The sequence below is a fragment of the Thermobia domestica genome, chromosome 1 (genome assembly GCF_964235325.1).
Source record: "Thermobia domestica chromosome 1, izTheDome1.hap1.1, whole genome shotgun sequence".
Classification (NCBI taxonomy): domain Eukaryota; kingdom Metazoa; phylum Arthropoda; class Insecta; order Zygentoma; family Lepismatidae; genus Thermobia; species Thermobia domestica.
Window position 1 is genome coordinate 215,304,866 of NC_137454.1, and position 24,160 is coordinate 215,329,025.

The 24,160-nt window shown below is 35.7% G+C and overlaps 1 protein-coding gene across 7 annotated transcripts in view; it reads right to left on the bottom strand.

The window, feature by feature from the left end:
* LOC145693661 (protein pangolin, isoforms A/H/I/S-like) overlaps window positions 1-24,160 on the bottom strand; it is a 524,995-nt gene that overhangs the window by 499,977 nt on the left and 858 nt on the right. For all 7 annotated transcript variants that reach the window (XM_081769912.1, XM_081769904.1, XM_081769937.1 and 4 more), the window contains exon 2: window positions 23,984-24,071. In XM_081769912.1, coding sequence (XP_081626038.1) covers window positions 23,984-24,071 — 88 coding nt within the window. The remainder of the gene's footprint in view (window positions 1-23,983; window positions 24,072-24,160) is intronic.

The window sequence follows — 24,160 nt, forward strand, 5'->3', positions numbered from 1 at the left end:
GGAAAATTGGTTACAGGTGAAACCAAAAAACTTTTTTTTTTCCCCAACGGAATCAATAAACTTGTGAAATGTTGGGAAAAGTGCGTTGAAGTGCAAGGAGATTATGTAGAAAAATAATGTACGTTTCAGTTTTCTATCATTAGAATAAATGTACCTTTTTCTCGTCCTTTTACATTTTGACTTTCCCTCGTACATTGTTTAAAAGCAAATCTCTACATAACGTCATGTTTTAAGTTACGACCGCTGTTAATTTATCTCCTGGCAACTAGCACTAACAAACATCCAGTAGGAAATAGTAGGAATCCTAGTAATGATTTCCGGATTATATTCAAAAACGTTCGAAAAATGTTCCTACAGCCTTTGGGATATGCTAAAGTTATATGACAGACCTGAGAAAGAAAGAAGGAAAGAAGATGAAATAGAATAATTCAGATTTCACAAGAAAAAAAAAGAATCTCTTAATATCACGGTGAGAGAATTTAATTTATAAAACTGAATTTTTACAATACTGATTATGTTAAATATTCCTTTGCGCTAGCTTATAGTTGCCAAACGTCCCATTTTAATTGAACTTAAAAAGAAGAAGAAAAGAGTCATCCGGTACAATGAGAAAAATGCAATCAGGATACAAAATGTCTTTTAATTTATTATTTTTTTAAAATATAAAAAGTCCAGTTTTTGGCTCGCAGTTATGTAGTATAGTTTTTACATGTTCTTGAACTCCACAGCTTTGGAAAGATTCCAAAATTTTGTAAAATTTTGTTTCATATTTTTCGAATAGATGGCTCCGGAATAAATTCAAAGTTTCGATATTGAATTCCTTCCCTGGGTAGATAATTCTGAAGTTTACTTCTTGCTCACTTGCACAAATAACGACATGACGACTACACCTAGGTGAATTATTAAATTATGCCAGTTTGTCAAATGTCTTGGCTTTCTTATTTTATTTCTTTATTTTTCAAAATCTGGTTACTCTACGCCAGCTTACTGTGTTATATTTCCTCGGAAATTAGATGTGACAATATTAACATGAACTACTTTTTACATGTATGTTATACATATTACGAATCTTGAAGTGGAAAACAGTTGTGTTTATTCTTCATTTATATATATATATATCACAAACCCATCCGGATAATTTTTAGGAAACGACAAAGAGGACACTTTCGAGTAGAAGAGGGCGTCTGGTACCAATTTACAGCTGTCGGGGTCATGATAGCCTAACAGAAAAGTAAAAGAGAAAATACTGTATGCAGTATTTTTCTACGAACACAGCTCTCTCCCACGTTAAAATTTCACTAATTAGCTATATCATTGCTAACTGATTTCATTACGATTTTTTTGCGATTATTATTTACTACGCACTTTAAAAGGCAAAGTGCCACAGTTATATTTATAAATCCAACGCCTACATTTAATTTGTTCTCTAGTTGCACCTGCAAGTACAATAGATTGTTTCGATTTTTTCTTCCAGCTATTGTCAGGGAATAGTTTGGAAATCATTGGAACCGTTGCATAAGACAAATTCTACTATATTGTGAACGTGTGTTTGGTCTGACTACAGGATTGGAAAAAGAAGTTTTGTCTAGAGACGCCGGTAAAAGTATATCAAATGTTCACTAAGGCTTTCTTAGAGAAACTTTTGCCCAGGGAAAGGGGCAAAATCTAAATGCACTGAGACAATATTTTGGTATATTCGCAATAGCAAGTGTTTTTTCTTAACTCGAGGAGGAGCACGGAGGCTTTTCCTGCACAACCTATGCCTAGCAGAAAGAAGGGACCTTATGCAGCTGACACGTGATTAGTGCCATATTAAGGAGTTCGACTAACATGTTTCCTGCAGTAATCAGGCCTTTAGTATGACGCTAATCATACATCAAAACGCCTCTGCATAAAGCCCAAGAAAGTTATTCATGAGTTTTCAATTAGATACCTTAAAACATATACTATAAATTATATTGACCACACGAACTGTAATGACAAAAAATCCAGAGCTTGCTTAGGAGGCGGGCATCCAATATATCTAACAAGCCACCGAATGGCGGCTCTTGAGGGAAGTCACATCGGTAAGAATTTATTTATCGCTACAAGCTACGGGGAGAAATCTTACTTAATGTACTAATATCCTATATACAGCTTTCTGAACACAATTTAAATTTCTGCTGATGTGATTTCACCTTAGGAGTCTCTTCTTTGATCACACATTACAAACACTAACAAGGAATCGGGGTGGTAATAACAGCGGATTATGAAGCGATGTAAAACTATGCTGGCATTGCAAACCATCGCCGGCTACGATCTCTTAGCGCCTTACCATATCTCTCTCGTAACATGAGATTTAGCGTACAGGGGATAGTTGACCTTTCGGCCGTTGTGGCGCTACTAACGTGCACTAAACAGAAGGACAGGTTGTCTGTCACATAAGTCTGAGTGGATTTAGACAAGTGTAGTGTGGTCAGGATTGCCAAATAAAAATAGTCTAAATAAGGGATGGGTTGACTAGTTTCTATGAGTATTAACAGGAAGGGTTTTAATAAACATAATCTAGCGGTAGAAAATGAACCAGGCATCAAATAAAAAAGTAATCATTTTAGACTGAAAGGAATACAAAAGTATGAACTAACACAAAGAGCTAGCTAAGAAAAAATAGGTAAATCTTACTTTTAAAACATTGAATTTACGTAATCTAAACTATTTCAAAAATCCTACTTTACGCTTGACTTAACTGTACTGATAAAATTTTTGAAGTTTGGATTTTTCTTTAGGCTGTCGAAAAACTCAGCTGTCATAAACTGGGCAGAAACACATATTTCTGTGTCAGTCAATTTCAAATTCATATGTGAGAAAACTCTTTTCACAAATGAATTTGACGGTGGGATCCTTAGGCAAAAGGGGACGACTTTAAATAAATTTGGCAAGTCTGAGCTTTTCTGAAATAGCATTTGCCATTTACTGACCAGGCTCATGACGACTCAATAAAAATTGCGGGCTTTAAAGTCGTTGTCTGAGGTAAATTTGTCATTTGGGCAAAATATGGGACTTTTGCTGCCCCGTATCGAAGCTCCCTGGGATGCGGGACAAAATCATAAAATAAGGGACTGTCCCTTAAAATCCGAGACATATGGGAACCCAGAGTGTTGTGTTTTACGTAATTTTTCTCCTTGCTAAAAAAAAAGTCACGTGGTGTATGTAGGCACTATAGTTGCATAATACTTGCAGTATCTTTATGTACTGAAATTAACAGCACAAAAAGTATTCTTTTATTGTTTTAACTATGGTATATTGTTGTGTATCATTTTGTTTGGGAGCAATGATATGTAGGTTAGCAGAGGCATTGTGCACAATAAATCGAATTTTAAAAACTTGATTACTATCTCTGTCTTCCACCGCAAATTCTACTAATATTTCTAAGGAAAATACACATTCCTAGCCACTTTCCTGATTCTGAAGCATATATCCCCATACCAGTTACAGAATTGTTGACTGGTCTTCATATTGATCCTAGTAAGTGTTGTTTTTTTGCTTGTGTAATTAATTTTATTTATTTATGTTTCTGAGTAGTAATGGGATCTATGCGTAGATTGGTTCTTTTCTAAAGAAAAAATAGATCTAAAACCTTTAGCTTATGGGCGAGTGCCGATTTCTGTGTAACTTTGGGGGAGCCCTATGGCAGATATGCTTTAGTAGAACAGGAAAACGAATTACCATGTACTGTAGAAACTGGAGAACCTACTTCAACTTAGCATTCCTCTCCCCGCCCCCAATTAGGGGAGCCAATTTCAACTTCGGGGGGCCCGGCCTCCAAAGCTTCCCAAGATTGATGCCCTTGCTAATGGAATAGAAGAAGAACCCAGAGCCTTTATTTCAGATACTATCCCAGTATTTGGTGTGCCAGTGGTAATCCCAAATTTCCGTAATATTTATCTAAATAAAATGATTTTATTTGCTTTTGTGAAATATCGTAGTAATATATTAGTAGACTCCTATTTACATCTTATAAAACAGATAATATACAAAGATCCAGTTTTGTAGAAATATATTTATGTATTTCTGTCAATCTACCATATGAAACCTACTAATACGATAATGCCAGGGAAAAAAAATAACCATTTTGCACTAGGAGAAAAATAGACACATTCATTAAAGTGTAAACTAAAAGTGAAATTCAGTTAAATCATAACGCAAATGAAATCCAATCCTTAACAATTCAGACTGTACACACTATATACACACTAAGAAATTAGTCAACTCATAACATTTTTAAGAAATTAGTCAATTCATAACATTTTAGCCTATTGTTCACTACTATTGTCACAATTTGTATAATTCTTTAATGTACCCATTTATGGTTTTCAGACATTTTATCAGGAACAGTGAAATTAGCGTCTACTGTTTTCTTACGAAGTTTTGTAGATCGGAAAATTATTCAAAGTATAGATTGTGCCTCATGTCACAAACTTATCAGTCAGAACAAATATAATTCCACGCTTATGAATTTGATATCTAAAAACAAGACAGTAGAAACGTAATGTGCTATCCTACAAAAGAACTAGTGTGGGTGATTCACGTTGTTGAAAAGGCCCATCGGTTTGTGAATACCCGAATTTCGGAAACTTTCCGCCTATATTGTTTCCTTTCTGCAACACTTTAGTGTCTCTTTTCGGACAATCATTCATTCAAATTAAGTGTAAAAAATTGCGATGTAATAGTTCCAGTGTTGCTGAAGAACATAGCAGATGTTGAAACAGGATATTTTGAACATACAAAATTTCTAAATGCCAAGCCATTATCTGGCAAAGTGCCCCGTTTGTAATTTGTAAAGGATTTCTTGTCGGTGTGTTTGTATTATTTTTTATTCTTAATTAATGGATACTAATTGTATTAAATTTTAAAAACAGTTTAGTTTTGTGATACTATATGGGGGGGGGGGCTTAAGAATTCTTTTCCTGTTATAGCTAGCCGTTTCATTTGCCTGCTACACAGAGAAGATATTGGTGCACGTAACTAGCGCCACAGCGGCTCCTAAAGGAACTAGGCCGTGTTCGCTTGTCTCTGCTATTTGGGAAGGCGCTAAGGGATCGTAGCCGGCGATGTTGCAAACAAAGCATATTCTGGAACTGCATATGGAATTATTTTCAGTTGCTTCCATTTCTGATATTTTCCCTTTGAATTTGTATCCATTATTAACAGTAGTGTTTTATTTTCGATAAACTCATGTTTTTGTGTCTAATGAAAACAGATTTCATAATCCATAAAAGTAAAAACAATCATAGCCCTATACCCAGAATCTTCGGATGTGAATAGAGTAACTTTTCACAAAAGTCGACGTATCTTACCTGCCCCGACAGTAACCACTAACAATTGTGCAAACAAAGACAGCTAATTTCCTCACGGCCTCTTGGCGAAGGAGGGAAAATACGAAAAACATACGAAGTCCATTTTACGATCTGGCGAACATACTAGAAATCCTGGAAAGAAAACACTGACTTGTCCAAGCAATGGAAGAGAGAGAGAGGGAGAAAAAGTTTATTTTCTCCCCTGCTCTCTGCAGTAGATGATATCAATTCCAAGGCCATTTTCATGGTCACATACTTGCGAGTGTCGTGGTTTCCCCCGAGATTAGAAATAGTATACGGCACTGTTTACCTTATGTTAATTCGAGAAATGCTACGTCAACACGCCACTGTGGCGAATATTGTGACCAATCTCAGGGCACAAAGCTAAGCACGTTTTACTTTTCAAATCACAGCCAAACCCACCTATTTAATGCGCCATCGGTCTGGTTTGCAAGGTGCCCTTTCACGTCATTATTTGCTGATGAAATTTTGCGGAGATAATTACAATACCCGTCGATAGTTAATCATTCACAAACGAACAAAGCAAAGGGAAAAAAAAGCATGATTCTCTTGCATTTTAAGCCAGCTACTACAGTATTCAAACATCAAAATAATACACAAGAAGTAGTAGATTCAAAGCAGGCAGCCTTAATTCATATACAGTTCAATTTGGCAGCAGTGAACTCAATTCTACATTTAATACCGGTATGTCTTCTACCCACAAACTATCTTCCTTGAATATGCGTAATCACTACGAAAATTCTCTAACCTACGACACTCGAATCCGTTACATTCTTTGATGTAGACAATCAGAAAATCTGATTCGGTATAATGTGGTTCCCATATTTCCCATATACACAAATTCGCTATTTTGAATTCAAACTGCTACCCAAATACTTCAAGTAAATGTTCAATGGGTCTCCCCGAAGAATGTATTATACACATGTTCCATTTTAAACGTTAAGAATCTAGGACAACATAATTTAGAGAATGTAAGCTATTTGTACGGTTTTGCCATATCACACCAGAAGGGGGAAAAAAAAATCACCAAATAGGTCCGTGAAGGAAACGACTGAACTAATAATAATGCTTAGAACAATGGAAATGATTCATTTAGATATACAAGAATTTAGTTGTATCCCTGAAGTTACTGAACGAAATACTACAATTTCAAATATTGGTATTCACTCGTGACAGTACTTATTAAATGTACAGTTTTCACATTATGTTCTACAGAGTTAAAGAAAACGAGATGAAAGTATGTAGTTTTCGTAAATTTACGAATTTCTAACACGTCCTGAAGAGGGTAGTTGCCAGATTGCCGTTCGATTAACAGAACGCGTCACTCCTACTTTTTTTTTTTTCAGTTAAATACCACTGATCTACAGCCCTCCTTGTCCAATGCGATGATGTAATCATTTTGTATGAGTCATTTGCTGATAGAACAAATGTCCACTCATAAATGAAAATATAACACTAACATTTCCCGACATAAAGGATAAAATTACCATCCCTCTTTATATAGAGAGAAATCTATAATTCATTTTTACAAAGGTGTTAATGGTGTATCTGAATCTTTTTTTTTTTTTCTTCTTTCTTTTAAGTTTCCAGTGATTATTAATTTATGTTCTGCAAACTTTATTACCGCTGTGAAAATTTCGAACACGCAATGAACGAAATAATCTTTATAACGATGTAAATATGGTTATTACGGAATATATTATCCTTAGATTTAATACAGTTATTAAAAATTAGACAATTTTAATATAATATTAATATCACATTAATGTTATATCAAGTACTCTGAGCATGATTAAAAAAAAAAAAAAAAAAAGGAAAATAAATTGCTCTCCAAATCTATATTAGTTAATTGTGCTCGACGACAGTAGGGAGTTGTAATCTTCAGTGGTTAAAATCACTCGTGAGTTGGATAACGGTAACAATTACTGGTTAAATGAATGAATTGTACACAGTAAGTTTAATTTCTCCCTTTTCTCGAACTCTTTCATATTTATTGAAAAAGGTTTCCAGTAATAAGTACTTCTACAGAAACTTTCGAATGAATCAAATCAAACGGTGAATATAATCACTTACTCCCATTTTCAAGACGCAAAGCCGCCTAGCACATAGTAAGTTATTCTCAGAATCCAATATAGCAATAAACAAAATAACATATAAAGGATAAACATAGAATCTACTAAATGTACAGCACAATGAAATTACTATCCCCACCAACGAAACCAAATAAATAAATAAATAAATCGTTTTTGTTGATATATTGACTACTTTGTTCACGAAATACAAACAATCAAGTCGGTTACTTAATCTAATTCAATCTGGTATAGAATAACGATACATGTAACTTAACTTGCATTAGTAAAACTAGCTTGTTCCGCACGAGCCTTCGGCCGTATATTATGGATTAAAATCATGCTTCTTTTTTTAGCTTAACGTCCCTTGCCCTTTTAAGCTAAAGGACACGGATAATTAATGAAATTGAATGATTGTTAAAGAGTTAAACTAAGCTATCGTGCCGGGAATCAAACTCGGAGCCACGTATACCAAAAGCACGTATGCTTGCCACTAGATCTGCGGGGAGGATTCATGTTTAATGAAAAGGTCTTATTATTCAAATTTAAAGAAATTATTTGACTTTGCCCACCAACCACAAAAAAACAATGAACAACTTACAGTATGTTATACATGCAAGCGAGCGACATCTATCAGCGTGACAAACGTTTGCCACTTATTGTTAGGGCAGCCAGCCCAAAACTTCATCAAGGGCTTCATTATACAGGCATGCGATAGCGCAGTGATATAGTGATATCTATTTAGCGCCAGGTACGCAACTGGTCGCACAGATAGCAACATCGATTAGTCTGCCTCATTATTATTAGGTTTAGCGTAACGCACAGAGACGTACGACGTATAGGGCTATCATTAGGATCCCATTGCTATTTTGAAATTTATATTAAATTTATTTCTCCTAAGGGTATGTTACATTTATTTCTCCTTAGATAAAAAGTATCCGCGGTCATCCGGTGTGAATTCCAATATTACCACATTAAACTAAGCATTTCCATTGACAGCTTCACAGTGAAACAACTCCAGAATGGTCTTACAAAAACGTGATACTTCATTGTGAACGTGTAGAATGCGAGAGAGAGGAAATGTTAGATAAATGATGTCAAGAAAAAAAAGTTACGCTTATTCAAATTGTGCAGGAATTATTGACAATACACAGTAGTTTCAAGAAACGATGTTGTAAAATTGGCACTTACAAGTTAACATCAAAATGTTCGGAGATTTCAAAGAATATAATTTAATGTGTATATTCTCAGCCTGTAATATCATAATATATTTCATTGCAAACTACGCGAGAAATAATCTCTCTACGACAGGCACCGGTAAACCTGATAATCGATTAACTGCACGGAAATATCTTTTGAAGATGGTTGTCGAAAGACACCTTTCCGAATTGGCTGGAACTTTGCCTACATCTCAAATTATTTGAAGATCAAAATACACTTTCACGAATGTACGCGAAAACCGTAATTAAAAACATCACGTCATTTTAATTAAATAATGCTTATTTTGTACTCTCATCAAGAACTGCCTTATCTTTTTGAGATTCTACTTTATCACCATTATCTATATTGCTTTTACATGTTTACTCGTGTTTCAATTACTAATACAATTAGTTGTTCACTATAGTCCGCTAAGATAAGCCTTACTATTTTTATTTTTACCCAACCTTGTCACATAAAGTTATACTTAGCGCCAACATATTTCCTCCATTCTCAATATCATCCAAATGGAAGTTAGTACGTGTAAATATTAGTAACATCTAAATCTATGTAAAATGACAATAAATATAGTACACTCACTAACATAACCGAAGGAACAATTTGTTATAACTTGTCTTGTAGTTTCAATTTGTTCTGCTACAATTCCGGTGAACATATAGTTTTCATAAGTTAGCAGAAGAAACAAACTTGAACAGATTCAGAAGAAACAAACTTGAACAGATTCAGTACGGACGATCAGAGTCATAGCCTATTGAGAATAAAGAACTGTTTGGAGTGTTTCTTCCAGACATGCTTTTTTTTGGGGGGGAGGGGGCGTGTTCCCCGGAGGAGGCGGAAATAGGGATGCGCACGAGACAAGATTTGAGGCTGTCTCGTCTCGAAAATGTGCTGTAAAAGTGATGTCTGGACTCGAAAAACGTATATTTTTCTATTGGAAGAGCTGTCTCGACTCGAATTTTCTCAGGAAAATTCTGTCTCGACTCGACTCGTGCGCATCCCTAGGCGGAAATAATATGTCTATAACATAATAATAAATAAAATAGTACCGTGTGAAAATAACATGTGCCCCTCCAAATACTAAGTGTGCTACCTAAAACACTTTTTTTCCTGGAAGGAACACTGTGTAGGAGGTTCTAACTCACTCACTATTCTATTATTCGAAATCTAGGAACAAAATGCAATTGTCGAACAAATTTACAAACGAACTGTGCCACATTCAGTGTACAAAATTGTGATCTGACGCATGTCAATAATGATGTTTAGGATGATGTTCTGTTCTAAAATTTCGAATTATAAATCTGTATACGACAGAAGCAGAAATTGTTTCTGCTAAATTTATTCTAGACTAGCAGCGTTCACCCCGCTTCGCTGCGGTCACCCCGGAACGCAATAAACGTTGTTACTTAGATAATTTTTACTTTTTCGCTTTCAAGTGATATGATAAAAACCATAGAAGATTGCAGTAAATGTTAACATTATATCGCCTGTCATTTATGTTAACCCGCCCCGCTTCGCTGCGGTCACCCCGGAACGCAATAAACTTTGTTACTTAGATAATTTTTACTTTTTCGCTTTCAAGTGATATGATAAAAACCATAGTAGATTGCAGTAAATGTTAACATTATATCGCCTGTCATTTATGTTAACCCGCCGAGTGACAGGGTCATGCGGGTTGCATATAAATACGTTTATTTTTATACCTATGATGAACTAACAAAGGATTTGTACGTTATGGACACTTGAATGGTCAATTATCTCAAGACACTGGTAATTAAAAATTAAAGTGATATGATAAAAACCATCTAGGGTCCAAATCCTAATAACCCCCCAAAAATGAAAGAAATTGGTTCAGCCGTATTAGCGTGATGAGCTAACAAAGGATTTGTGCGTTCTCTTTTATATAATAGATTATATAACTAAGCAGAAATAAAAGGAAAATCTGCAGAATATAATTTTTCTGCCTTAATTTTCTACAATTAAGAGAATACTGAGTGAACAGTCAGTGCGCTCGAGACAGCATTCAACCGATTCAGCTCTTGAAATTCAATGGAAAACAACCATCCACACTAGGAACTCTTATGAAAATCCTGACGATATATTTTCAAAGTAGATTAAAAAAAAAAAAATACAGCACAAGTAGGCTGTGAAGTATATGCGCAAGCATTACGAATTTATATTTTGGTTCATAATTTAACAAAAATTCTTCATCTAAGCTCTACTGATACCATCTACCCATTTTTTAAAGCTCTTTCTTTGGTTGATTGATTAAAGCTTAGCGTTCTTTTTTAGCACCAAGGCTATAGGAGACATGGGATTTACAGCTTAACCTGGGATCCACTCAGAATCAAAACTAGGTCTCCCGCGCTGAATCGCCACAAGTGAAATTTCCTCACTGGTCTAGTGGTTAAGACATGGATTTACCACACGACGTCCTACAGTGGCTCAGATCTAACTTAAAATCATAAGGCTCCTTGCTATATAGACTCGCTGCTAATAAAGGACGTAAATATACTCTAGGAAACCAATCGATGTAACTATCACAATCTTACGATTTGTGTAATCCATCTGGTTTAAAATCTGAACTGTTTCCGGACTGACTTTTCTCATTATGTAAAGGATTATGACCGCCCGTTGGAAGATCCGTGGTCAGCTCTTCTGACTCGAAATATCTTATCTGACATTTCCAACCAATAGCCCGCTACCCTGTACGATTATGCTAAACCAACACCGAAAATTAAGTACTCCGAGTGTGGGTGAAATTGAAATTACTTACACCAATGTAGCTATTATATTGTTATCGAAGTAAATGAAACTAGATAAAAAGGGTGAAAAAAAAAAAACTCAATTTGAAAGAATCAAACTGTACCTAACTTTTACAACAAATCAAACTAAATTTGTCATTTTTCTTTCTTTAACATAGTTCCAAAAACCAGTAAAACAGTTACGCCAACGCTTGTTCTTCACGATACGGAGGAATCAATCAATCAATCAATAATAATAATAACTTTTCTCTGCCAAGCAGGCAGAGACGGGCTCGGAGGAACCTACGCAGCGAAATATAATCTACATAATAAATAAAGTTTGCCACCCAAAATGTAATTAAATATAAACAACTACAAAGTATTCACGCATAATCATGAATTATCTCACAGCCTACAACTGCACCATTTAACCTGTCTGTATCAGAGACAGACAATAAGTAAAACTTGTTTCGTATAGTACCGTCTTGTATTGACGTGCGGGAAGTTGTAGCCCCTCATACTACCTTTGTATCTATGTATACCTTTATAAGATAAGTTATCAAAAGAATGAAAAAGTTACAAAGAAAGAAAGAAAAAAAGATAAAAAGGTAACATAGCACAGTACAGCTGATAGCAAGAAAGTAATCAATCACAGCTTTCATGGCAACTATCACTTATTATAAGCAATACTGTCCTCTTCACTCATACGTATCCATCTAAAATACCATAATCATTATTATTAATATTTACCTAAAAGCATGAAAGAAAGATCTCTCTTGCCCTTAAAAAAAGCTGTACTTTCGCACATATATTTATCATGCTATTGGTAACTAATCACATAACTGCGCATGAATTAATAGATAATGAATTAACAGTCAGGGCACTGTCCATTAGTAATAGGCCTTCGGAGAAGTAATCCTATGCTGTATTATGATATAACGGGAGTGGAAGTTCAAAGATAGGGCATTCCAATCCACGAATCTCATTGCGGAGATCAACATAATATAGGAGAGCAAATCCTTACGCGTAACTTTCGAGATTTTTTTTTTTTTTTTATTTTTTTTAACCTAAACCAAATAACAAGACACATACCAATCGAGCTGAGCATAAATTCTTGTCGTTAAAAAAAAAAAAAAAAAAAAAAAAAATCCGGTTGGGAACTACAGCTTTACTTCATGGGCTACTTGCCCACCAAATCTGTTTCAGATTCGGCCAGTAGGTTACCGAGAAAATAAGGTATCACATACTCATCTACAGTTGAAATGAAACTATTAAAGTAACTGGCTATTTATTTACTGAATATAGTTAAGTAGCAAAGGATTTATAAACACTACTCTTCTCTAAACAAGAAGACACATACATACTCCTAACAGTGACGTAATGTCACAGCTAGAACATTGCTGCAAAAGTTATAAATTTCATCTCATTGTCTACAAGTAAAGGTGATAAGCAGCAGAAACGAGAGGGAGTGTGTATATGTTCTTGACCAAATCTACACGAACCAATTGGAATAACTGAAACCTGAAAGGTTAATGCATGCCATGTTTCATGAAGATCAAATTTACTTCTTATATTTGACAAATTCATCCTTTAGCTTGGCAGACTAACTCCGAACAATGGAGGTACGCGAAACATACGTTAAGTCCCGAACAAAACACCCTATATTTTATAAAAAATAGAAAGAACTTTACCAAATATAGGCCATCAAGTTTTTATATTATATATATATATATTATACGGAAGTTATCGCGAAATACACAAACGCATGTCGGTCTAATAGTAAAGACTTGCCTTAGTCAAGCTACTAGAAATGCTAAGAATTTATTACTCGCAAATGACACTCCTCATAATATAAATAACGAATATAATTCTCTCTCACCACTAAGAATTATAGCGTGCATTTGAAGAATATCCTCGCAACACCATTATGCTGACCTCCAGACATGTATCTGCCCTTTTAACAACAAATTGTTTAATATGTATCACCGTTGCAATGAGAATGTTACGCTGAACGCAGAATCTTAATGACGTTCTAACTCTCCAGAACGTACCGCAGCGGTGGGTCCTGGGGGTCTGTTCCCCACGGAATTTCGACTTCACTGATTAAAGAAGAGTATGTAAGACCCATTCTTCAAGCGAGATTCGAATCTATGAGAGAGAATTTGTGATCGCAAGCGTAAGCATTTGATCGTTCGACCAAGACTTTATAATGCTGAATGACTTATTATAACCAATGATAACAGGTGTTGCCTTTTGTTAATTTAAACATGTGGCAGGCATCTGGAGTAGATACCGCGCTTTCAACTTTTTGATTTGATTTGACCCTAGATTTTTTTTTTTTTTTTTTTTGTCGTAAATGACAATCAACTTTAAAATTGACAAAATGACTCCATTGAAAACATACCAGCAACAAATCTGAGATCTGGAACTACACCAAGTTAGAAATACGTATTCTGTTATGCGGGATCTTCGATTTCGAGTATCCATATTATGCACCTGTCAGACCATATTTACGTAGCGGTGGTAAGGTGAAGAACACTGAGATAGCACAATTGATCCTGTAGTACACAATATTAATAAGCAACATTCAGTAATGATTGAGGAGACAACACAGATTGCTTGTTTGGAACTTAAAAGCTCTTTCCAGCACCCAGGCTACAATGTGAAGGGAATGAAGTGAAACATGGAATCCGAACTACATATAACACTATCTACAGCTAAGTCTTTTGCTCTCTACAACTATATAAAAGTTCAACAGAAACTAAAGAGAACACAATATCCTTACCACAGGCGTATGAAATAAAACTTTGAGGTAAATAAATCAAGCAGGACTAAGGGACACGTTTCTCCTAAGTCCCACTTACCCTTAAAAGTGGGGACCTGAACTTTTAGTTTTAACGATAACAAAAAAAAAAAAAAAAAAAATATTACGGAAAGCAAAATAAACCTTACAAATATGACTAGAAACATTGATGTATTTTGTTGTGTGTGTATTGGAATCGTGAAATAACGTAAATATACATCATTTGTCAGAATAAAACCGAATTTTACTCAATTCGCGAATAAAATCGCGGTTAGCGCACGCCTTTGGCGTGAGAGACCTGGGTTCGATTCCAGGCGAGAGCTCATGTGGTTCAGATTCCACGCACGTTAAGCTGTAGGTCCACATCTCATACTGCTTCGCTACTGAAGGGATGCTAAATTAAAATCAAATCAAATCGAACAAATCGCGAAATAATATCATGCTGTTAAAAATCTAGTGTTTCAAGAGCTGAAAAATGAAAGGGAGATAGAGAAAATTCTCTTCAAGAGATAATAAAAGCCTACGTTCCTCTAAAATAGACACCATGGATGGATCGCCTGAGAACAAAAAAACATGTGAACCTTGTGGAGAATCTATGAGCACTTGAAATTGTACATAAAGAGTTTACTGCTCAGGGTATTCAAGCAATATTAATCCCTCCTTCGAACTTAAACACTATGAGAGATTTTTCTCGGAATACAATAATGTGGTCACAGTGAGAAAGCAAAATCTCTCAGAACAAAATGTAGGAGCACCAACAATTTTGTCCTTCAGGAAGTGAATGAAGAAAGGGGAGAAATATTCAGTACCAAGTGAAGCATAAAATATATCCATTTGAAGATACAGGTGCAATTTGTACCTGTGAACGTTTCTTTGTGGAGTTGTGCGAGAAGGAATATATTTTTAAGATAATAGCTATATTATAAGTGAACTGCACAAAATATTAAATTATATTCTTTGTCCGTGAAAAGTTTAAAGTGGTTTCGTATGAAATATTTATCCACATTTTCCTCTGAATTTATGTGAGAACCGTGATGACGTTTGTACTCATTACTCGGATATCTATATTGATGCTTGGCTAAGTCTAGAAGTATTATTTTGATAAAAGCAACGGGAAATCATGTTTTTTTGCAAGCAAAGATTTTAATCGCAAACTTTTTGGACAAATGGGAAAAGTACCGGTACAAGCTATTTTAATTGTTATAAACAAGGGACAAGAACAAGACTACTTTGACGAAGTTCTAATGTCGATTGTTTAATCCTTCAGCTTAATAACACTGCATGTAAGCTCGAGCATATTATTTTCCAGAATGAATCGAGATACTACCGGTAATTTATCTGAAAAGTTACTTCTAACCATTCACGTTTTTTGCAGCCTATGCAATGAAGATCCATTAGTCCAATAGTTGCGTGAATTTTCTGAAGCTTCTTAGCATATTGTTGTAGTTGCATTATTAGTATCAACCGTCGGTATAAACATGGTTACAGCCCGGTAGCACCCACGGATCTGGACCCTCAAAAAATCTTTCCTTTCTTTAATGATTGTGTTTTGTCTGTACCAGGGCGCACTAATGGGAAGTCCATCCGATCTGGACCGCATCCAATCTTGGTAACTTGACAGACATTTGTGCACTTTCTTAATAAAACTATACTCACTTTAACAGAGAAATTATTAATGTGGCTTAAAGATTTGATCTTACATTATATCTGTATTCTTTCCTTTCTTATAAAAACAATCTAGTTCTTTAATTTTTTTCTTTTGCATATAGGTAAAGTAGGGGAAGTCATGCGTACCTGGGAAATAATTTACCAGAGGACATGACCCTCCTTAATTTCGTACCAATTTTGCCTTCCTATCACTGAATTCAGTTTTCTATACTTCATTTCAGCAGCATAAAGTAATTGCACATAGAGGCAAACAAGTCAATTGGAAGAGATATGTGTTTCTTGTATTTTTTTTTTATTTATTTATATATATATATATGTGTGTGTGTGGAAGGACTTTCTTGCTGCGCGTAACGGGAAGTAACAAGTAAATGCTCCAGCACATTTAAGATACCTGTGTACTGCTTCTACATTCTGAGGACTTTAATTTACTATGCACTCCTTTCGTAAAATTTACTTTCATTTATAAATAGGACGATCCAAGTACCAAGGAACACGAATTTTCACGTATCAAGGGGCAATATCATGATTGATACCTATTTGATGTAGTGATGTTAAACTTATGAATTTGTATTTTCCTAAAACCAATATGCCTAGTTCCATACTTATTGCACTGAGAAAAATTCGTTCTCCGGACATCGGTATATTGTACAAATATACGGAATCCTCTTGCTTACTACAGAAATCAGTACGGAGCATACGTTATCTGTATGCTACATAGTCACTGCCCTTGGATGTGGCATCATGCCGTTGCAGGATGCCTGATATCTAAGTCTTCCTTATATTACATACATATATTTATGGTACCTTCGTCAGCCATATGTTATATACGTCCATTTGTATTTGAGATCCTATCCTGACCGCCTATATTGTTTCATACGGAAAGTACGTACAGATGGAACACTTATACAGAAAGTATTATAAAACATGCGTTTGGAGTTATATGTTTGCTGTAGGTTAAGTCCCAAAACTACAGGATTTACGTTACATACGATTGCTCTGGCCCTTGTTATTGCTGTGATACTCATGTAACTTTTACAGTATGAAACAAAAATATCATGTTATCGGGAACATATTTTTTCTTTAGCAAAACATAAATATACACAATTTTCAAAAGCAAAAAACAAAAAGTGTTTCTGGGGTGCACGACTTCCGCTACTTATTTATCGTTTACTCGGGTGCGGAATAACGTCGTATCTGTGTCTTGCAGTATTATACCTCTCCCAACTTTCGACACCTGCACAAAAATTTCTGGGTGGACGCTTGGTTCGAGTTTATACTTTAAGAATGTAACCACAAACTTTAGTTCATAAATAATAATAATAATAATAATAATAATAATAATAATAATAATAATAATAATAATAATAATAATAATAATGAAAAGCCACAAATGACTTTTGAATGGATATTATATGCATGTATAAACTTACTATGTCAATAATGTTAATTACTTGAAACAATACAAAGTAATTTAAATTAATGAAGTTATCAAAAAAAAAAAAAAGCGCAAGTTGAGATGTCGCAATACTGCCCACTACAACATTGGTCCAGGGATATTATTACATCCAGGCACAAAACCATATTTAAAAAAAAAAATTGATGGTAAGACTACTATAGACACTATTAAATATGTCAAATGCAAGAATCACTACAATTGTTATGCATAAATTGAGGTAAATTAATAACAATTTCATTCAGTAGAAAAATTCTGGGGAAGGCCAGCTTGGCTTTCTAGGGGAGGCTGGCACCACCTGGCTCCCCTCTAGTTCCGCCTATGGGTCAAATCTGGGCGCACCGTGAATCTAAATTATTGTGCTCATTATATGCTTTTAGTGTATCAGTCAGTAAGGGCAGAAAAGAAAATAGCACCATAAAAATACGTGATGAAATTAATTATTCTGCGTGAACATTCTGGCATATTAGAATATGGCGAGGAGGTCCTACACCCGTTGGTTTGGAACAGCAAAACTGAACGCGGACAGGTAGGTTATCTATATGAGCAAATAACGTTTCTTTTACAATAAGTCTGCCACGAAAAGTAAGGTCTTTTACCACTGAGAATAATAATAATAATAATAATAATTATTATTATTAATAATAATAATAGTAGTAATAATCTTTAATAGCAATCATTACAATGAACCTAACTGACTGGAATCTAAAGATGCTGAAGAACTCACATGTAACATACAGTAAGACAGTAACATTAAAAGATCGGATGTAAATGTTGTTTCATACGTACTAAATAGGAATGATCCAGTTTGTTCTACTGAATATCAAACAGATTCTTTACAGCTCATGAAGGACCTGAGTCTGAGCTAATTGCACTTAAAATTACCTTATCATAGGGATGGCCCAACAGTAGAAAAGTCACATTGCGAGTCTCACCGTGGCTCTACCGCTAGCCATATCAATACGCACTGAACGATATTAGTTTTTTTTTTTTTTTTTTTTTTTCCCGAGAAACTATCTCGATAAATTTATGTCCCAGTAATCCCTCCATAATAATTTACTTATCTAACATCGACTCTTTAGCAAAGTTGAAAACAAATACTTGCTCTGTCTCGGGGAAGGGATGGGACTGTATAAAAGAAAGAAGAAAAAAATGATTGCCTTAGAGATGAACAATCCTTATACCGCTCAAGATGTATAAAAACCTAGCAGAATACAGCCTCACTGTACATTACTGGAACACCGGTAGGCCCTTAGCGTAAATTGAAATATATAACGCATTTCAGCGCTGTTAACCTGATCGTCTGCATGTAAACACCATCAATCATCATCTTCACCCTCCTCGTTTTCCTTTCACCATATTCTTCACACAGTTCTTTTTAATAATTTTCTTTTTAAAAAAGTGTATCAATTATTCTAAACTCGCTTTTCCAAGTCTTCTAAATTCATTTCTTGTTGCTTTTGAGCAGCATCCACGTTTTTGTAATACATTAACCCAATAAACTATTTGATCAGTCTTTAAAATATAGAACTAAAATTAATATCTAGGTACAGCTTTTTTAATATATAAGGATATAAATTCTGAAGCAAAATCGAGACATACTTTGACAAAGTTGGATAATATAGTCAACATTGTAGCTATTTACCGTTTTTCACCTTCCATCCAACAAAAATACCGTAAAAACGCACTTTGAGTGTTCCAGTTCCCTCCGAAGTTCCAGCTCCGTTTGGCTATTTTAGCCTTTTCTTATGGTTCTAAATCAACTACAAAATTAGTTTTCCTAAAGTATACTCTACAATTAACGACGAGTTAACGGAATACAGTACATGCGAGATCTAGATACGAAGCAAGGTGTCTTGATTAATTCTCAATGAGGCACCGTCTTCTTCGCGTGAAAGAATATGTAATATAACTTGATACTGTATTAGTACTGCTCGGGGTATCTAACCCCAAACGTTCGCAAGGTCTGAAAGTTACATATGCGTGTAGTTTCGAACCTCTATAACTAACATACTACAGTGCGCAAAAACTTCCAACAGGAAAAACAGTTACTTTCCGTTCCTTTTGATACTAAAATTGCCTGCCTATAAATTAGTTTTCAGTGGAAGCATTCTTATGAACTCCCAAATGTTCGGTTTGAATAGTCTTAAGATTAGCTATGTTTGGGAAATAGGTTACCAAGCAGTCTTTTCTTCACGATTATGATGTAAGCCGCACGATAGTAAATGATATTACGTTCACAGAACTTATGTCTTTTGATTACAGCTGAGAAAAAGTGTCATGCCGCTGCCAAAATGCCAATACAGTGGACGTCCGTTTCGAAGTATTCATATTTGTAAACTAAAATTAGTTTTCCGTTGAAATTAAAGCAAACGGCCCATTTCAGCCACAGAAACATGGTACTCTATGCAGTTCTACATTTTTAACTGCTTTTCTGTGATGACTATAAAGGCATAGCAATCCTTTTTATATATAAACAAACAAAACAGGATGAGGGCTAAAACATCATAAAGAGGGGAAAACGTAGCTTCTGAACACAGGACTTCGACGAATAATGTCTATGGTAAATACGCAGAACAACTTCTGGGCGGGTGAAACTGTGACTACACATGTATGCGTATTCGTATCCCGAAATATTGTTCGTACGCCAAAGTAAAGTCTTTTTACAAAACTTGTTCGTAAACGGAATGTCCACTGTACAGTTAAAGTGGAATCTATCTTCTGCAACAGTAGCCGTGGAAGAAACCCCGAATATAGTATTTGATTCCGGTCGGTGCCCATAAAGCGGGTTTTAGAGCGCAGATTGGATAAATGGGATTACTTTATGGTTGGAGTGACAAGTTTTCATTGAAAATGGCTCACGCCTACACTTTTAATAATAAGAGTTCTGAGATAGAATGAAATTCAGAATACAAAAGTTTTCAAAACTTTAAGAAGTAAATTCGCAAATTGAGCCAAAGCACACTGAAGAAATATCAGTGGTTCAGAGCGTAAAATTGGTACACCCTTTCTAATTTCAGGGTCCCGTAAATAATGTACATATACTTTTCGGGCCCGTTTATTCATAAAATGTTACTTCACAGCTTTCAAAGTACGATTTTTCGTACTCCTCAGATCCTGATTTTTATTAGCGGCGCTGGCAAGCAGATAAATATGAAGCAATAAGCCAAACTGAGCTTTCAATCTAAACATTGGCACCAATCCCGGGGGGATGGGGGGGACATATCCCCCAAATAATCCGATTTGAAATGTGTTTTGGGCGGGAAGAAATGTGATGATTAGTGTCCGATTGCCACAAAGGAAAATGAGATGAAATTGAAATCTGCCCGCGTCACAAAGTTGAACACAACCCTTCTCCCCTAATCTTCCCCAGCACTGTTTTTCAACTTTATAAATAGGCCTATTTTAAGCGTTGCTTAATATATATACGGCCTTACCCGTCCCCGCCCCCTTCCCCCAATGTTCTAGAAAGTATTGCGCCGCTGAATCAACTATCAACAACCGCCAATTTTATTTTTTATTCAGAATAAACTTTTGTAATTTGACCACTACCCTTTTGAATAACCACCAAACAATCAAAGCTTCAGGTGAATTAGGAATGTAACTTAGAAAACCTATAACTAAGAAAAGAACGAAATAGAAGGCAGAATAATTTCGATTACTACCTCGCGACTTTCGTAACTGACTTTACTCACTATTAACCAAAGCAAAGGCCAACATTTGAAAACCCGTATACCGGAGTATTCACTACAGGTCGTAGATCATTTCAACAAAAATACGTACAGCATACAGAAATTACTACTCTCCCATATAGAAATAAACAGTACCACAAGTTAAATATTTGAACTTGCCAATGCGAAGCAAGATTCCATTACAAGAAAATACCTACATTACACGTTCATGTCCCGATTACTCCAATCGGAGGGGCAATCCACGGGTCATCTAGCCTATGCAACTCTAGTAGTGTGGAATACATGTATATCAAGTACGCGTAGATGGAGGATGATTCGAGTTTTTGTATTGCAACCAGGTCTTGATTAGTGGTTCTCATCCTCAAGGGCGCCGAATTCTCTGTAAATTAAGGGGGGATGGGCATTCAGATGCAGAAGGTAAATATATAATATGAGGATTTTTAGACAAATCGCATTCAAATTATGCCAAATATTGTATATTCATAAATACAATATGGGGCCCGGGCCCCATAGGGTCGACACTCTTGCTCACCCCCCCCCCTCCTTCGCACACACACACACACACACACAAGGAAGGGGTACCTTTTACTTTCCTCCCATAATCTTGCACATATAAGATCTTGTGTTACTTCAGAAAATATAGCTGAGCGACTGAAGGGGGGTAAGCCCAACAGGGCTAGTTCTCTGCCTTCATCACACTTTAGACAAAAACAAGGTAGCCTACTCGGTTCTGGAACCATAAAACGAGTCGGGGAGATTCTAAATGCCATCCAAAAGTAGTAGAAAAGACCAGTGTTAGTTGTAACAAAATCAAAATAATTGGTTTATACACTGAAGTTCCATCAATTAAGCGTTCTTAAATCAATCATAATTAGTTTGAGCCAATTTCAACGAAAACTTACACAATAAAAAAAAAAAAAAAATCCTTGGAAGCAAACAAGCCTGTGGAGCCCATGCCCTGATCAAACGTCACCTCAACGTCAAAATACTCCAGTGTACGAGTAGCAGTGAAATGGTGCCTTTATAAGATAATGCCACCTGTACACAGATGTGGTATATAAATCAAGATACAAGAACCGAAAGATTATCGGAGCGCGTTAACTCAATAAAAACTTCGGTGCTAAATAGTTAGCCTATATCACAGGAACTAAAAACTGAAGGAAGAACTTTCGTGGTAACAAAGGTTCCCATTGACAATGGCCTGGGATAGAATTACGCCCGTGCAACAGAATGCTTGGTAGGACTACTTTACAAAACGGAATTTTTGACACCAAACTTTTTATAGTTTAACGTTGATTTATGAATTTAGTACTTGAACAACCGAACCCGAAAGACGAAAACGAATTGTTTCGGCAAAACATTTACCGAAATTTACCCACATGTATTAGCACAACACATTAATAAAAACATAATATTAAAAACAATAGCATTAAAAACGTAATTGCTATTGGGGACAATAAAATTAAAACAAAAACTAAGAATGGCAGCAAACGCACTGAATAAAATACTTCAAGAGCGTTTGAAAAATCACCAAGCTTCTGCTACTGTCAAAAGTGACTACAGAAAATACCACCGCTCAGCACTTGGCTGGCAAGCTAACAGCAACCTCGCGGGAAGTAGTCCTGTCAAGCACGGTACAATTTATTGCTCGTCGAGTAATAGACTGGCCCTCGACAGAAAGCCCTTTTCCCCTCCACACCCCTCTTTAAATAATCTCCATCCCCGGCGGCGAAACGAACAATGTGGGACATTCCATCAAACAAGAACCAACAGATAAAATGAATACTGCTACGACGAAAATAATAGAAACAAAAAAAGAAGAAAACCTGTCACAAACTATTCAAAAATTCCCAATAACCTTATTCACCAACACTCATGTCCCAACTTTATGACTCCCTACAACTATTTATATTAAAAAAAAAAAAAAAAATCTTTAGAAAGGGAAAAGGCTACAAAATATGATGGTTCAGGTATAAGTAATACAAAATCCAAACAGATTTATTGTTTAACAACCGGATCAGAAACTCCTTTGCTAAAGTCAACTTCAGAAATGGTAAATCAACAATACTCCCAACAATAACATTAAAATAATAAAACAATGGGTCATATGCACTCTCACTGCTTTCAATTCAGAACAATATTTGCTGCAGTGCAAATAACAAATATCCCCACCGTCCTTTGTTCTAATACGCAATTAATATACAAAGAGGAGCCCGTCAATCTAGGATAAACAGACAGAGCGATAGACATTAGACAAGTTTAAACACCTAACAGGAAGGCTACGTTATAGAACGCTAAAACCATCCACATATAAAAGGGCCTACTTGTAGATAAATTTGGTCATTATTATTACTACAATATTCCCTGTGTTATTTCATCTATGCAATACGTCGCCTCTGCTAACAAGAACATAAACTAAAACAGACGAGACGAAAGAAGGGAGGGGATACGAATCCACGTGACCTCAGTGTGAGGCCAATATATAAAAATTCATGCGCACGCGTTGTCACTAACACAAATATAGCACGCGCATTTTAACTGTTTATCTATCCTGCAGCTTAAAAACACATGCTTTGCAAAACTTTGTGATTAAAAAAAGGAACATAAACAAAAATGAAAACCTCTCTCTTTAGTTTTAGCTTCCACGTTAGGCTTAAAAAGCAAGCAACTCTTGTACTCGCATGACTTGAAGTGAGCATGGTTTCTATTCACCCGGGCACAACGCCAGACCTTGCCCAGGTTTTCCTGCCGCCTTATGTCGTGCGTTCGTTCTTTCAACCAAGCTCTCTGGCATTCCCGCGACCTTCATACGAAACATGCCCCTTACAACAAGCATGCTCCTCTCTCGCTCGCTCTCCCTCTTCCACGCCCGAAACACACCAACAAGGTTATCTATACTCTAAAGAATTCTTGTTATTACACAAAACTAATTTCTTATTACATTTTTAAATATTAACTTTACAGAACAAGAACTTCACTCACCGAAAACAGGACTGGGTTCCGATCTAGGTACATTCTTGCTCGTAGAATATGGTACCAAAGCTCCCGAAAGATGATCAAGTCTCTTTTCCTGAAAACAACAAAATCAGGTATCAGATACCTTTGCTCTCTTACGCCCCTCTTTCTCTCAATCTTCAAAAACTTCATTTTATTATTTTT